This window comes from Panthera tigris, chromosome B1 (genome assembly GCF_018350195.1).
Source record: "Panthera tigris isolate Pti1 chromosome B1, P.tigris_Pti1_mat1.1, whole genome shotgun sequence".
Taxonomy (NCBI): domain Eukaryota; kingdom Metazoa; phylum Chordata; class Mammalia; order Carnivora; family Felidae; genus Panthera; species Panthera tigris.
The window spans coordinates 68,377,770-68,396,261 of NC_056663.1; the positions used below are offsets into that span (position 1 = coordinate 68,377,770).

The 18,492-nt window shown below is 34.6% G+C and overlaps 1 protein-coding gene across 13 annotated transcripts in view; it reads right to left on the reverse strand.

Moving 5' to 3' along the window:
* Nucleotides 1–18,492, reverse strand: part of RAPGEF2 (Rap guanine nucleotide exchange factor 2) — a 253,639-nt gene that overhangs the window by 46,584 nt on the left and 188,563 nt on the right. For all 13 annotated transcript variants that reach the window (XM_007084219.3, XM_015538435.2, XM_015538436.2 and 10 more), the window contains one exon: nucleotides 5,261–5,392. In XM_007084219.3, the coding sequence (XP_007084281.1) occupies nucleotides 5,261–5,392 (132 nt within the window). The remainder of the gene's footprint in view (nucleotides 1–5,260; nucleotides 5,393–18,492) is intronic.

An 18,492-nucleotide genomic window follows, 5' to 3' on the forward strand; every position in this document is an offset into this window, starting at 1 on the left:
ACCAAAAACACAGTTAAAATATAACAAAGCAATGAAATGTTTTCTGCTTTGCTAAGTCACAACACATAAAATTTTAAATAAATATATTTGTATATACACATAAACAAAACATTTGCTACTTTATAGCTTCCTCCAAACCGTATTACAAGATTAATGCTAGTCTTTAAACCCTTTTATTCTAGATAAAGATAGGCACACAGGCACTTTATAGTTTAAAAGTATCTGATTATATTTGTCTCAGGAACAAGAAGAAAGGCTTACGTAATTCAGTCAGGCAAATAACTCCTGTCCTAAATTAATTTACTTTCCACATGTATAGCCTAATATAGATTTGGATGTACATTATAGTTAAATAGTAATATTCTCAAAAAAACTAGTAATAGTCTCAGATCAATGCCAAAAGCTCTATGATTTCCTGAAACCAAAAGCGATTTCATATATTATATAAAGGATATCAAGAAAATGACAAACTTGAGGAAATATCAAATGCCATGAAGGCTCCAGTGAAGTGTTAATTTAACTAAAATAAAAATAACTTCTACATGTTTTATCGAGTACTTAAAAACCATTTACGAAAAAAAAGTTTTTGCTTATGAAGTATACAGGCATATCCCCACATTTTTAAAAGGGTTGCTTAGTAATCATTCTTGATGTAAATAAATTTCGTGCAGAATTCAAACGTACATACACATAGCACCTAAATCAGACCCCGATATAAATTTAGGCTAGTAGAAGGCTATATTGAATGCTAATGCTGATGATAATTTAACCAAGACAAGTAAGTAGGAACTATCTAGAAAACCAGTAAAACCTTGGTTTGCGAACATAATTCATATTCTGGAAACATGCTTGTAACCCAAAGCACTCATATATATCAAAGCGACTTTCAAGAACCATTGGCCCAGTTGTAATCATGTGACATTCGACATCACGTACTACTCATATTGCAATACATCGCTCATTTATCAAGTTAAAATTTATTAGAAATGTTTGCTTGTCTTGTAGAACACTTGCACAAGTTACTCACAATCCAAGTTTTCACTGTATATGTAGAAAGTATGAAAATATTTGGAAATAAGTATAATGCTTGCACTAAGTCTAGCCTGTGTATTATAATTTATGCTGCTCCTAATTTCACACATCAATTTATTTAATTTCAATATAGACTTTAAAATACATTTATGCCTAAAAGACAGGAACAGTTTTACAGCATTTAGTATAAATTGTTAGGTTTCTTTCCAAAAATTATAATTAAAAAAAAATTTTTTTTTAATGTTTATTTTTGAGAGAGACAGTATGTGAGTGGGTTAGGGGAAGAGAGAGGGAGACACAGAATTTGAAGCGAGCTCCGAGCTCCAAGCTCCAAGCTGTCAGAACAGCGCTGGACACGGGGCTCGAACTCATGAGCTGTGAGATCATGACCCGAGCCGAAGTCGGACGCTCAACCGACTGAGCCACCCGGTGCCCCTTCAAAAATTATAATTTTAACAGGTGTAAGAATGTCCATCTGTAAACATTTATTATAAGTAAGAAAGCCTGTGCTAATTTGACAGGAAAAGAGTATATTTAATCCTCATACACTCAATTACTAATAGGTTTTAAAGATTTTACTTAAGGTACAGGTATCTGCATGTACTCTTTTGCAAATTACCTCCTCTTGCCCTTTGAATATTGTTTTATGGTGAGCCAAGTGTTTTTCTTATTAATTTGCCTACATGAGTTATGGTCTGACTTTAAATCTTTGTCTCTCAAGTGATCTTTTAACTATTAAATTATTTTGATTGTTATACCATAAGAGTTTGCTAACTCTCTGGTTGATCTGGAATTTAGTCTTAATAATGATATAGAGTGAGGCTATAAAGTGACCCAGCCCACCCAAAGATCATTTATTGAATAATCCATCACATTCTTCACTGATGTGTGAGGATTCCTGTTGCTTATTACATCCTTCCACATGAATTCCATTTTACTTGAACTCTCTGTTCTATTGATCTATTTTTGAACAACTATTTCCAGTCCACCAAACCACTGCTCTGATAATCACACTATGTAGCCAAGATCTTATGGCTAGAATTGCACTGTCTCATATCCCCAACTTAGGCATTCTGTTTTCTACTGCCAAAAAACTCCTACTTTTCAATTGCTTCCATCTGTTTCAAAGATAACCGTTTTTCAACTCAAGCATGATCTTTAGTCTTCAAGACTCTACTACCTTCTATGTCTAGTTTTCCCACCTTCAGCTTATAAAACCTAGTCCAATATTTCAATCACATTCATTTGGCATATCTTTACTGAATGCCCACAGTTTCCTGGTTCTAGAGAGCAAATGGAGACAAGACAGAGAAATTCCCTATCTTCTTGAAGCTGTCATTTTAGTAAGCAGACAGAACAGAGAAAGCAATAATCATTTGGGGAAAAAAGTCTAAATAAAAGGAATAGCCAGGAAAGGAACCAAAATGCAAGACCTACTTTTCAGACAGTAATAAGCAAAGAACTCTCTGAGAAGATGGTACTTGAAAACGAAGCAGAAAAGGATCAAGCTAGGAGAAAACATTCCAGGCAGAAGGCATGCAAAAACAAAGCTCAGCAGTTAAAAGAGGTTGGCATGTTGCTCCATCCGTCTTTGTGATACACTCATTTAACAAAACTCCAGGCCTGGGTGCAGCCAAATCTCTGCTTTCTTTGTGCTTGCTGTAGAAAAAAAAAATACTTAATAGGGCAGAGGGAAGTCACTCTGTATTTGAGGGCACCCTCTCAACTGAGCTTCCATTACTCTAGTCAATTTGCTCTCCTACTCTCTGAAGCATCTATTTCAAAACTTCTCTCTCCTTAAAACTCTCGACCAGCTAACTCTCCCACACTCAACAAATGAACTCAACTTCTTCAGAGGGAAAAACTGAAGTCATCAGAGAAATGCCCTCAACTCTCAAACTCCCCAATCCAAACCCACCACAATAATATGTACCTGTAGAAACAGAGGAAGGCTTCTCTTCGTAAAGCTAGTTATTCCACTTTGCTTTTGAATTCCTCTCCTCCTATCCTGTTAGAAAAATTACTCTACCTTTTTCTCTCTGGCATACAGCATTCAATTTCAACCTGTGTCCATCTTGTAAGCATTTATACTCACTTGAACATGACAACTTTCTGACTTAGGAGAAACTTCTCCTAAGTCAGAATTATACAGAGATTAAATGGACTGCCATGGGAGATAGTTGTCCATCCCTGGAAATGTTCCAGAATAAACTGTTTGCTTCACTGACAGAAAAGCAGTAGAGGACTCAAATATAAGACTGGTCACTGAACCAAGTGCATCTGTCAGATTTCTTCTCACCTTAAGAATTTCTGATTTAAAGATAATGGAAATGGTCTATTTGGGGATCTCTATTAAATGTTAAGTTTAAGATAGCTAATAACAAAACCTTAGGTACACCTTTGGATTCTTCCTTTTGAAGGATATAAACTTAACAGGCTACATGTCTGCCATCAAATTTGAAGTGGATAGCCTTGAAACTCAACTAAAATCAATCAAAGTACACAGAGACCCTCTATTTCATCTATACCCCCAGATAAAGTCAGACTGCAGGCAGACCATGTCAGAGCAATCTGGAGTTCTCGCCCACAGTCTGGATTCTCAGATTCTGTACCGTCAAGAATTTCCTCATGAACTTATCCTAGCCTACTCAAGGGTTAAACACGTAAAGCCAGAATTCCAGTCAGAATATGCCTCAATAAATTCTATGAACCACTTACTTCATTCTTACTATAAATTTGCCTTCTAGGAGTTCCACTTAGGTTTGTATAGAGTTGACAGCAATGGTAACTGCTACCACCTTAAGCTGTGTTTCCACTGCAGATCTTTAACGAGTATAATCACCCCACAGTTTAGAAGACAGGGGCTCCATCATGATATTCCAGTTACTACAAAGCACAGCTTTTAGGAATACCATTCATTGCCTTAGAATAAGGGATACTCGAGTAAACATTCAAAAAAAATCAACTTCTAAAAATTGGTAGTACTGGCAGGCGGAGGAAGGAGAGCAAATTTACCCATATCTGGCACCTTCTCCTCCTCTAACATCTGAAAATGTGATTCCTTCCTAAAAATTGTATTATAAGTTAACAATGCAAAGTATCTATCTTTGCATTTGATATTGTATCAAAATTATCTTAAAGAGCCAGGTAATATTTCTTATTGCAAAATAATAAATTTTTATTCAGCCAAGAATCTGCAAATAATTGCATTTGTGGCTATTATTAGTAAGCTCTCTACAATACCCTTGAATTATAGAAAAGTGTGTACCTATTACTTCCTTGAAATAAAATTAATTTTCTAAGATCTACTAAATTTAGAACTTAAATATGTTTTACCCTGATAGTATTCTAATTGTTTAATTATTGTTAGTATTTTTTTTTAAATAGAAACTTAGCACTGCCTGAATATTTCAATGATCTTGAAACACTATAATGTTTCTGAAGAAAGGTACCTCTATGGTCATCTCATATCACAATTCCTATGAAGTCAAGAATTATACTTTGGAAACTGAATACTACGTTGTTGTTTGAAACCATCTAAAAGTACATATTAGTAGTATGTATTTAAAGATCTCCCCACAGATGGGCGTGCCTTTTTTTGCATATTTTAGCCACTTTTCCAAAATTTGCATATTCTAAGCCAATGAACTATTCCTCAACAATTAAAATTATTTTGCTTTTAAAACACCTTTGGAATTCCATGGTTCTGGTTTCTTTTCTATCCATCAGTATCATAAGAATTTATTTTAAACACATAACTAAACCTATACCTAATTTAAAAATGCAACAAAAAGAATCTAATGATCCAATAATAATAATCTCTTCCTCGTCATACTGAAGACTTTAATAAGAAAAACTTACTATGTAGTATAATTCTGCAGTTTTCCCCCAGAGTTTTAGTCAAGAAAGAGTCCTAAACCTAATATGTCTATAGTGAAATTTATAAAATACTTGAAGTCCAGAGAAACATCTCCAATGTAACCACTCCATTTAAAATCCTGATAACTGGTAATAGCAGAGGCAAATACAGTTAGACAGTAGTTCTATTTCCCCCAAACAGACATACTATATGTCTCTGTGAAGCACAAACATTAACATTAACATATGTACCTAAAAGTACACATGATATAACACACATATATTTACTTTATAGATCCTATCAATTAAGAATCAATACTCCTTGGAATACATAAAAATGAAACAAATGACAAGAAAAAGACCTTCTTACCTGATAGATATCAGAAAGACTGCTGCTTCCAGAATCACTAGTGATACTACATCCTGAATGGCTAGAAGAAACGTGCGTCACCTGTGGGTGGAGACTATCAGTAAGGTGTAGTTTTGTGAAATCTGCAGGAAGCTATGGAAGGAGCAGGAGAAACAGGATTACAATTTGAATCAAGAACGCTTAAGAAGACATTGAAACATTTTATTAAACACTACTCCATACCATTTACCCAAAAGTACTAGGGAAGATCCTTCATTTTTCAAGTTCACAAAATATTAAATATTGTCCCTATTTATCAAAAATCACAAAATACGTTTTTAAAGTTTACGGACATTCAATGAACGCTAATACTAAATTCAATGCTTAAAGAGGTAGATTTGGCAGTTAAGATTAACTTGGATGAGCATTTAATTCAATGACAACTTTCAAATTATATACTATTGAGCAAATTAATCTACTACTATTTGGTAGCCACTATAAACACAACTTTGTAGCAAGAAATAGCTTAAACAAGAAAACAGATTTGAGGTTCTTATATGCCTAAATAATATTTACAAGTAAAAAAAAAAAAAAACAGCATCTTAGAATTGACAAAATGTTTTCCTATATAAATAACTGTGCTAGGCTCTATGAAAAAACAGAATAGGATGCCTTCAAAGAACTTAGAGTTGAGAAAGCTATGGACAACATTTACCAATCTACACACATACACTTAAATATCAATTTTCTATCTGTTCAGTTTAAACCCTAAATGAAATAGCTTCTGTTGAACAGATTCACTAAGCATCCCTCAAGTGCTTCCCTCACTCTCCCATATAACAGAGAAAAGGTATTGAGAAAGAAAACATCCATTCATTTGCCCATTCAACAAACATTTGCCGAGCCTTTTTCCTCCTACTATGTGCTAAGAATGAGACACTAAGAAAACACTGCCCTTAAGAATCTTACACTCTTGTAAGTTATTATCAGTTCTTTTGAATTAAAAAGGGGTATTATTTATAATATCCCACTTATTATACGATTGGCCAGTAATACACGTGACATTTCAAAATATATGCTTATATCATGCAATATTCGTAACATTCTTTCCTTTCTACATATTAATCCTATTTAGCTGTTGAATAAAAATGAAGAATGTTAAAATACAACTTAAGAGTTTATCTTAGCAACATTCCTTTCTCTCCTTTGATTCTCATCCCTTCTCCCCTTTCCAAAAACAAGATGCCATTCCATAGATTAGAATAAGTTTCCTAAGGGAGGTGATTCATTTGTATGGCAATAACCAATGAATTGTAATACCTCAAAGTTCCAAACAAAGAGGCAAAATGTACTTATATCCACTATCATTCAGATCTGACTTAATAAACAGGTTATGATATTTAATAATATTAAATACAGGCTGTGCAGAATATTTTGACTTGGTCAAGATATTAAAAAAAAGACTTAAAGATAAATGTATTAGGAGGCATAAGATTAGATGGCAAATAAATGGACAAAAAACATGTATGTTGGAGGAGCTCAGAGAAGTGAGATGTATTTAAATGGGTGAGATCATTGCAAACATGACATATCTCACTAAGTGTTGTTATTTAAAAACCTGATGATTGAAGATGCTCTGAAATATTAGATAAAATTTAGGAGAATAACAATTCCTCTACAAGGAATAGATAGGTGGGTAACTCTAAATTGAGAGTTTATATATATTTATTCACAAGGTAGAACAGTGAAATATTTGCAGGACTTCTACAGGAACAATTTGGAGACAGAAATCTCCCGAGATGTACTAATGACTATGATTTTGCATGTTGCTAAGTGATAGATATCACATATTAAAATAATGTGCCCAAAACCAGGATAAATACTCTTCATCATCCCAGCTACAGTTCCATTATATCAGTCACTCACTGCAGAAGGCAACTGGGGAAACATTACTCAATGGCTCACTGATTTTAAAAGGCATAATAAATTGATACATATAATTACAGAACAGTAAACTGATTTCTATTGATTATCTTTTATAGATGTGACTCAGGTTGACATGTACCACATAGGGTGATTTTTAAAATTAACTTAAATATGTCAAATGAAGACATCATTAATGAATTTTTATTCACTAGACACTTATTTATTCAAGCCTCAAAGGCCTCTCTTCTCTTCAGTATCCATGAGCTCATGGTCATCTTTGCTGAGAATTCATTGTATGGAAAGCATTAGGAGCTACAGAGCTCTCCATCTAATAGAACACACATGGATCCAGACTCTATGTACCACGATCTATTCACCTATGCTAGCTGACAACAGCAGATACCAGAATTAGATGGCTATGCTAGGCTAAGGACCATAAAGACTGTTTAAAAAGCAAAAAAGAAATATTTTCACTCTGAAGGATTCAATTCTATTCTATATATAAATACTTATTGAGTATGTGTTATGTCATACTATTAGGCCCAAGGAATATGAAAGTGAATATGGCATTCCCAATTCTAAACGTAACTAACTTCTACTACCCAAAATGTCATTGAAATAGGGGTTACCCATAATAGAAAAATGAATCAAACATATTTTTTAAACACGGCTTTTATCTCCCTCCCTCAACCTGTATTTTCTGCAGAACGGCATGAAATAATGTTATGTTAAACTCAGAGTAAATGCATACACAATTTACTATTAACTGAACATTTCTTTATATTAGAAGAGATGCCATACTTAGGAAGGCTTTAAATTTTTTCCCACAGATTGGGAGAATAGTATCATGATTAAATTTCACTGATGGTACACCTCGGCCAGTTACAGAATGGGAGAAGATGTGGAAGTTGATCCCATAGACAGAGAGTCTGAACTGCACTGACGTGACCCAGCTGGCCACAACACCCTAAAAGAATAGAGACCTGAGCCCATGGCTGGGGGAAATGGGTCTTTAAGAGGCAAATGAACCACATGGGCTGGGAGTCAGGGGACAAACACTGTTACACGGAGCCACGTTTAAACCTGAGGTCAACAAGGGTAGCACAGAATCCCTAGGGAGACAGTAACCCATAGTATGAGTAAAATACACCAATAAAAGGGGTATGACATGCCAAAGACAAGATTCATTTACTCCAAACCTTTCTAGGTTTGACCCGGTGCCTATTTAAATTATTATCAGTGTCATTTTTAATTAAATTTCAGATTAAAATGGGGCTGTGAATTATCTTGTGACTCTAGCCACCATTTATAACAGAAACTGTATAAAATAAGAGAAATTTTTGAAGTTGGGACTATATACAGCAATCACCTGAATAATATTAGATATTAATTAAATTAAAGGGGAAATAAATGCATTTTATACATTTTGATCTTAATACCAATATATTTCACAATTTATTTAAAATTTAAAGAAGCCTCAAATTATTTTTATATTTGAAATTTTTAATATTTGATATATGAATATATTACTCCTCAAATTTTTCCTGAATCAAAGCAACATATATTCCTAAAAATAGGAATAGTTGTGGGGCACAACTGCAATAAACTACTGTTAGGCAAAATGACTGAATCATAGTTTAATCACAAACACTATTAACTACATAAGAAACATAGGGTAATATTAAAATCAGATACTTAAATAAAGTGAGCATAAGCAAAATCATAGTTTAATAAAATCTGGGTATCAATTACAAAGTAACTTGTTTCTCTTTTGGGGAGAAACAGGGATGTCACAACAATTAGCTGTAAATAAGTACTATACAAAAGACATAAGTCTCATATATGAACACGCATTTGATGATAGCCTTTGATTTATTAATCAGTCTAATGATTGGCATTGATAAAATGACTTCTAATTTTACCAGTTAATAAATGAACTGTTTTGAACATAAATGCAATGAGTTTGAGTGCCTTGAAGGGTCTGACACGAATAAGTAAATACTTTGTTGAAATGGTAGAAGTGGTTGTAACGTAGGAGAGGCTAAGATGGCTGCCTTCTTCCCTTTCCTCCCTACTAAAGACTTCTTTATGTTCATGTTTTCAAGCTCTACCAGGAAGACCGGGTGTATCACTGGACAAGTAATGGAAATGTAAGAGTTTCCTATTTCATAATGATTATTAGCCTAGGTTTGCTGAGAAATCCAATAGTTAAAAAAGAATGAAAAACTAAAAACAAAAAAATACTGCCACCAACATTTGAAATTTTATAACTGAAAAATTTCCCAACTAACCTTAGAATCACTTTATTTCAAGAAATCGTTACACAAGGATTGGGGTGATTGTTGGGATCTGTGCAATCTCCCCTGGCAGTTTACTTTGAGTAATGCTTTGAAGGTAAATTAAATATACTCAGTCACTAAAAACTAACTCTACATTGAGATGTATTACTAAGAATTTACCCAAATGAATACTGTTTTCCTCCTATCATCACTGAAGTTTTGTAAGTATTCTTCATGCTCATGTTTTCGAGCTCTGCAAGGAAGAGTTGGTGTGCTAACTGGACACACTGACTATTTTTCTCAGAGATGTTAATGAAAATACAGTCTCCTATATTTTCTACTCATTCATCACTTATTGGAAACCTGTGTTGTGAGGAGTAAATGAATGGCTGGGCACAAAGCATTTAGGTTAGGGTCTGGCACACAGAAATCACTACAGAAGTGTGTTAGCTATAATTACCACATGCAGATGCTGTGTAAGAAACAGGTCCTTTCCAGCTCCAGAATTCCTGTAGCTGAAATCTAAGACTAGATACCAGTGGGTTAGTGAGCTACTACTTGAGAGGGCTTTCGTGGTCAAAATCATCCAGCCACAAACACTATTCCCTTATCCACTTTAGAATTCAAGTTGTGCTTTAAAAGCAATTCCTATTCTCTGTGTCTGTACACATGTACGTACACACACACACACACACACACACACCCTGTATTTCTTTTACCACTTATCTTTTCAGTTACTACTAGTCCTGACACTCTCTGACCTGTTTCTACATACAGCTTGAATAACCAGGAATATTATTTATAGTTTATTTTAAAGGACACTGTATAATATGGTTTTGACTTTTACATCTCTCAATCATAATATTTCTTTAAGAACTCCAGATAAGGGAAACATTTGGACTCCTGAATATTATTCATCAGAAATAATTTTTGCAGGGACACCTGGGTGGCTCAGTCAGTTAAGCGTCCGACTTCAGCTCAGGTCATTATCTCACAGTTCATGGGTTTGAGCCTTATGTCAGGCTCTGTGCTGACAGCTTACAGCCTGGAGCCCACTTTGGATTCTGTGTCCTTCTCTCTCTGCCTCTCCCCCCGCTTATACTCTGTCTCTGTCTCTCTCTCAAAACTAAATGAACATTAAAAAGTTTTTTAATTAAAAAATAATAATTTTTGCACAGTGCCTGGATGGCTCAGCCAGCTAGGCGTCCAACTCTTGGGTTTGGCTCAGGTCATAATCTCACAGTTCATGAGATTGAGCCCTGCATCAGACTCCCTGCTGACAGCACAGAGCCTGCTTGGGATTCTCTCTCTCCCTATCTCTCTCTCTGCCCCTTCCCTGCTCATGCTTGCTCACTCACTTGTGCTAAGTAAATAAACTTTTTTTAAAAAGTAATTTTTACTTCCCTTATACTGCCTTATGATACACTAGATTCAATACTTATTCTTGATTACATCATCCGTCAGTATTCCACAAAGAGAAAGATGTTTGCACAATATACAATTTCTTTTGTTCATAAACATAAAGGCAAGAGAGTTTCCCCCAAAGTGTCATAAGATAATTTAATAAACTGATAGATCTAATTATATTTCTCATTAAAACACATGGAGACATGTTTTAATGTTGATATGACTATGTTTTACAGGAATGGGTCTACAAAAATTTGCTTTGTATCTACTGGAGAAACCTGACAAAAATTAATAATTTGTAAGAACATTCTCCCAGCCTCCTGTCAGGCTCAAAAGATATAAGCCTCATGTCAGACATATATGGAGTAATCATCTATTCAACCTCCTCCTAAGTCAGGCAACTTTGAACAAATTAATTAACTACTGTATACCTTAGTTTCTTCCATCAAAAGAATGTAACATAGTACAATGACTAAATGAAATTATCATTGTGACCTATAGAATCTACCTTACTGATGCCTCTCTCTTCCTTTTCATTCCCTCTGTCATTTTCCAGTCAAGGTTCTCCATCACCTTAGGTCACATATTTTTCAAATTGAATGAAAACAAACAAACAAAAAAAAACTAACTTATTTTTGACAGTGTCATACCTAACACTACCATTATAGTTTACTTATTATATATATATTCTCCCAAGTATGTTCATATGGAAGAACTCACTGGTTAGAATTCTGTACTAAATTTTATAAAGTAAATAACCTCATTACATGATATGCTTATAGTCCAATTACTTTTATAAACAAATTTTCATAGCTAAGAATTTCTCTCAAAGTGATAACATCTTGAGGAATTTGTGCTTTTGTGGGTGTATGATGTTTGACTGCAAAAGCCTCCATGTATTTGACCCAGACACACGCTGCCAACCTGGTAAGGCTTAACCACAGTAAGTTATCCTTGCCATCCTGAGCACATGGTCTATACAGGACAGTCTGAACAGAAACACCACTGCATGGGGGGCGGGGGGCGGGGAGCGGGGAGGGAGGGGTGGAAACACAAGTTTAGTCATGCTTTATTTCAAAACTTCATTGCTACTATCTGACACTAAAATAATGTTTCAGAGGGAGCTGTAATAAACAGAAGTTGCTATTAAGGTAAGTTTATACACATAAATATTTCACATGGCTTTCTGTCCAAAAATAAACCTTCATGTGTTAGAATTAGCTACTGAAATATGGTAGTGACCTAGCCCTCACCCCAGGGCAGAAAGACCACTCTCATTTTTTTCTAGGGTTGGTAACATAAATGAATTATAAACTTCACTGGCTATAATTGGGCAAATTACAATCTACCTACAATTTAATTCCTACACCTATAAAATAGTGATTATTTGAACACAAATAGGACACCTATGGCCCTCCGTTGAAGAAAATAAACAATCAAAACTAGTAAACTGATGTTTTTAAGCAAATGCTTCTAGAAAGCCTTTTCTGCTAGATGTTGAATGAAAGCACTAAGCAGAAGGAAACCACATGACCTTTACTTCAAAACTGAAAAGTAGAATCCTTTAGTATGATGAGGAAGTGTATGATCTTATTTAGGTACCACATTTTCCAAATTGTAAGGCTATGCCCCATTTTTTTTTTTTTTTTTTAAGAGAAGGCAATAATAAGAACACACCTGTATACTAGTTCCCATATGCCAGGCCTGGATCTAAGCGCTTGCAGATATATTAGGTCATTAATTGTTACAACTATCTTATAAAGTAGCTTTTATTATGACCATTTTAAATAAGAGGAAACTAAGGCACAGAAAAGGTAAGTGATTTGCAAGATCATTTGGTGAAAAGGTGATAGAGAAGGAGTCCAGCTCCAGATGTCTGGCTGTAGAGCATACACACGCATTCAACTTATGCATTCGTTAATTCAGTAGCTGACTTGAAAGTTCTCATTGATGAAATGGTCAAATGGCTGCTCATATCAATTTATGAATATAGTCTTGTACACATTTTAAAATCATAGAGAAAAATACTAATTTAAAATAAGTTCTCACTCACTTTCATAAAACAAATTTATGAAAATTTTACATCCACAACCTAACAGAATTTCCATTCCTTCTAAATTGTTTAAGATACATTACTTTTTTGGACTCTGTATGTGATGCTGATTAGTGAAGGTGGTTTTTCATTTGTCTCATAGGTTCTTTATAATATCATTTACTGTTTACTTTATAAACTAATCTTTAAAATATCACTGTAATAGCCAGTACTTGCAATCTTGAGATCACACATCCAGGAACCATTATTAAATCTGTGTCAAGTGTAAAGCTGCTTTAACTCCTTTATACCAGTTCCATCATGTGACACGTATAAGCATTCCAAGCTAGCACTGTTTGAGGTCATTTCTGCATTATGTTCCTTATGGAAGAGTGCTTTAAAAAAATTTTTTTTAAAAAGGTAAAATAAATTATGAGAGAACCTCGTAAAGTATGTGAGGAGAGCAACTCCTTTTCTGGAAGTTATTTTTGGCAGAAACTAAAGTTTGCCTGATATATAATATCCCTAACATGTGATAATCAGAAAAAAAATTACGCACACATATACATAGAGTTAGTTTTAAGTTAGTCACCTAATTTCATCATCTTAAAGGAAGACACCTGGCAGAGTGAGAGCAGTTCTGTAATTAGTATCAGAACCAATGAAAGTTTGTCATCTGAAAGACAGCTGTATTTTTTCAAATGAAAATGTTTATCTGGGTCCTAAAATAAAACAAACTGCCTGTACAATTTTCCACAGAAATACTGAGGCAGTTGATTAATTATCATGCAAATGAAACGTCCCATTGCCTATTAAGAAACACAGTTTTAGGACGGTTTAAGCAACAGCCAGTTCATTCTCACCCCACCCCTGGCCCTACTCCCCTACACACTATATAATCCCTTCTTCTTTTCCATTTTTTTGCAATCATCAATAACCACTGATCTGAAAGGCACACATTTCTCCGAGGGATTCCAAAAAAATGCCTACATCACTCAGTCCAAGAAATTGTCAGTAAAATACATGGCAGCTGTTGGCACCGAATCAGGTAATTTAAAAATCATCTTCTGAGTAGCATTCCACCTATTTAAATCCCAACACCTTTGTGCATTTTCTCTTCATGTTAGTAACAATTACCGCCATTATTTTGGGGTTATGTACTATGTAATGAGCAAGGAGCCCAGTATTTGGCATCTATTTGTTCTAATACTTATAAAAAGCCCAGATGCTGCTAAAGAAATGGAAGCTCAACTCAAGTGACTTGTCCAAAGATCCCAGGTAATAGGCTCCAAAATCTCTCCCTTTTTCACTTTGTACCCTGACTCTATAGATATTTATTATTTGGGGCCATAGTCTAACTCAATCTTTGCACCTGTCTACTCCATTATTTAAACATTATTAGACATTATTTAAATCCCATTATTTAAACCTTCAAAGAACTTTACACTAATATAAGAATAGCTTGATTTTTCTAATGTGAAAGCCAACTCAATACACTTTTTAGCAAAATTTGTGATTATCCATATGGTAATACCGATAATATCCTGCAGTTGCTAAAACTTGAGTCCTCAGTCTCTTGTTTTCCAGGACCAAGTGGGACTGGTGCTATGGAAGTAGCAGCCTCTGGAGAGGTAGAGAAGTTGCTGGTAATACCAGAAACCAACTTCTGTGACCAATTAGACAACAACTCTGATGAGCTCCAAAGGGACTCTGCTTAGTTATCCCAGCTGTAAAAATGCTCAAGGGAGTATGGAGTTGGGGAAATGAGTGTTTAAAGTCAAGAAAAAAAAATCGTAGGGGATCTATAGAGAACCCTAAGCTGCCTTCTTTTTGAATAAAAATAAACAGTTGATTTGGGGAGAAAATCTCACACACAATTCAAAACATTAACCTACAAGTAATTCACCTTGTAAAAGCTGTAAAAGCTACCATACATCCAAATGCAAAGCTACGAAGGTCTCTACACCACACAATACCATAAAATGTCTGAGACTGGCTAGCTATTTATCAGTGTCCTCCCTTCCGGGAAACATGCTGGACTGTATTTCCCAACCTCCCTTATAGTTACATATGTGCCCATATAACTGAGTTCAGGCCTTAGAAGTATGGACAAACACAAGTGATGTATGCCATTCCACACCTGACTTCAAAAATATTCTATAAGACCTGTCATGATCCTTTCCCCTTGCATCAAAAAAAGTCTCTGTTGGAAGACAACAGAAGCTTTGTTTTGAAAGTTAGGTAACTGAGCCACAAAACAGAGGGGCCTTGATCCTTGAATCACTGCTTAGAAGGGAACCATCCACTAAGTGATCAAGAGTACTTGCTTCAGATTTTATGCAAACGAGAAATAAACTTCTGTGTTTGAACCATATAAATGCATTATCTTAATACATATAAATACCTTAACTCATATAATCGGTGAGACCTATTTGTGAAAAATCTTCTACAACGAAATTCTAAATTCCTTAAGGAGAAGTTAGTAGGGCTCTGATAATAACCTCATAGTACTATGTGAATTTGGATACAATAAACATTAGAGTTCCTTTACTTATTCAGTCAAACACATTTACTGAAATGTGTTTTTTCTAGATATAGGAGCAGCAAGGATAAACTCCCTTCTCTCAGGGATCTTACAACTAGTAGGTGGAGACAAGTAATAAAAAGAAACTGAAGAACACTGTCAAATAAGTGCTGCATTCAACAAAGATTGAACAAGACTGATGTATTATGCTGAGCGAAATAAGTCAGTCAGAGAAAGACAAATACCATTTGATTTCATGCATATATGGAATTTAAGAAACAAAACCAATGATCATAGGGGAAGAAAAAGAGAGACGCAAACCAAGAAACAGATGCTTAACTGTAGAGAACACAATGGTTACCAGATGAGGGATGGGGAGGGGTGTGGTTAAACAGGTGACTGGGATTAAGGAATGCACTTGTGATGAGCACCAGGTGTTGTATGGAAGTGTTGAATCACTAAGTTGCACACCTGAAAGTAACATTCCACTATGTGTTAATTAGCTGGAATTTGAATAAAAACTAAAGACAGAGAGACAGAGAGACAGACAGACCTATGTGATGAAGAGTCACAGGATAGCCAGGGAAGATCTAAGATGTGATATTGAGACGAGAAAATTATTTTTTATACTTTCACCCATTTCCTAAAGGGACAGTTGTAATCATACCATTTTACTATATACATATAGTAAATATGTATTTGGATACATACTACTAATGGATACATACATACTAATATTGGATATTTAGTATTGGATATACATATAGTAAAATGGTATGATTACAACTGTAATCATACAGTTATATATCATACAATCATACAGATATATATATATATATCTAGTAAGATGGTATGATAATATAGATGTATATATGTGTGTATATATGTGTGTATATACATATGTATATATGTGTGTGTTATGTTATCTAATAATACACACATACACATATACACATCTTATATATTATACACATACACATGTGTATACATACACACATACTTTATATATATAACATATACATTACCTTCCATGTATTTATAAAGTATATGTTATATTTGTTGTTGTGTAAAAGTGAGATAAATCTAGTACATCACTAAGCCAAAGGATTATAATCACTAAACATTTTATTAAAAATTCTTGGCTATTTATACAACTTAAAAGCAAAATCAACTAAGCACCATAGTCCCTTATAAACTAAAGACGGTATAAAATATATTTGGAGTTGTTCAGTGCCCTATGAGTTGGAAAGCACTAATATTTGCTCACATTTCAAGACATAAATAATATATGATGGAAATGTAAGTCTTCCCAATAATTATTTTTTCTTTAAAAATACTGCTGAATAAGTTAAATGGAAATTTAAGTCTAGAACCCACCTACTTGTAATAATACTCAAAAATTCATTGAATAGATTGCTTGAGAAAAAAAAATAATGCTATTAAAATTTATGTCATAATCCTTTAAAAATAGGATTTTATTCCTTTATTTCCCTAGGAAGATATACTCAACATCTTTGAATCCACAGATTTACAACCTAGCAATTGTGTGTGGTAGTAGGAAGTTGGGGTGGGGGGATGACCATCAAACAAGAACATGCCACACGGAGTTTAAGTAAATTGAAAACTAATAAAGTAAGATAAGAGGATATAGAGGGCGGAAGGTCTCACTGCTAAGATAACATTTGAACAAAGACCTTAATGGAGAGAATGCCTGAACCCTGAAGATACACAAAGGGGAGGGAAACAGGCATTACACATACAGAGACATGAGCAAAAGTCAAAGGCAGGGGTGGCTTTGGTATGCTTTACGAATAGATAAGAGTAGTAAAAGCTCTGAAAAGACCAGAGGGAATTAAGACAGAGAGAGATTCTATGGTGAAATCATGTAGGAAAGCTATGGTAATGATTTTGGATTTTATCCTTAGTGAGATGAGAAGCCACTGGAGGGTTTTGGACACTCACAAGGTGTGCAGCATACATGTAAAACACCTTTCTGAAGTTTTTAATGTGACTATTATCTTGTATTTTTGATAAATATTTATGAGTGACTCCACATGACTTAAATAGAAAAAGATGTTTATTACAACTTGTATCAAGAGGCCATCAGCAAATGGGGGCATCGCAGCTTGTCTTGATGGACTCACCATAGGTAGGCAGTGTGACTCAACTATGAGGCTGTGTCTATTCTCAGTTATCGTTTATGGGTACACTAGCTATACAACTTAATTGACTGAAAAATTCCACCCTCTTTACATGACACACACCCATACATATACATCTACTTTGATTTTTTAACTGATATCTAGGATCTTACTTCTAATAGTTCACTTCTAGATTTCATTCAAACACAACTACCACAACTGCTACTTTTCTGGTGATGAGTATTACAACTTAGCTAGACAATATTCTTTAAATAAAAAAATAATTACACGTTATCCCTCTTAAGTTACTAACAAAAATAGAGGTCTTACTTTCATGCGCCTAGTGTTATCACTTCCTCCTTTTACTTCAAAGATAAAGATATTCATTTCAGCATTTATTTCCAAGGACTTCCATGCTACGACATTTAATTTAATGTCTATTGTCAAGGGCTTTATGTGTCAACCGTGCACACCAGATAATTTCATTGCTTTAGCTCTGTCTGGAGGGCACTACGGGAGAACTGACTGAACATCTGCAGTGCGTTACTCATTGCCCAGGGTCAGTGGAGACACATACTGCATAAATTGCAAGAAGCCTCACAGAGTTTTCTTTTTCCTCCATCTTCCCTTTTTTCTTTCTCTGTTAAGACTAATAAACCTTAGACACCATATCATCAAATGAATAGTCTGAGTTACTAAGACACAGTCAAACACACGCTACCTCATAAGGAGACTCCTTCCTAATACCCTCACTTCTGTCAATGCTCCAGCATTTTTAATGACCTTCTCAGTCATCTGTAAAGATTTATTTACATAATCAATTGAGCAACCCTCTTAGAAAGCACATTCTTCCTAAATTAACACCAACATTTAGAAGTCTATCACTCTATTAAGCTTTTACTTTCCTCAAACTTCATCTACTTTCTCTGAACTCTGTTAAGTGT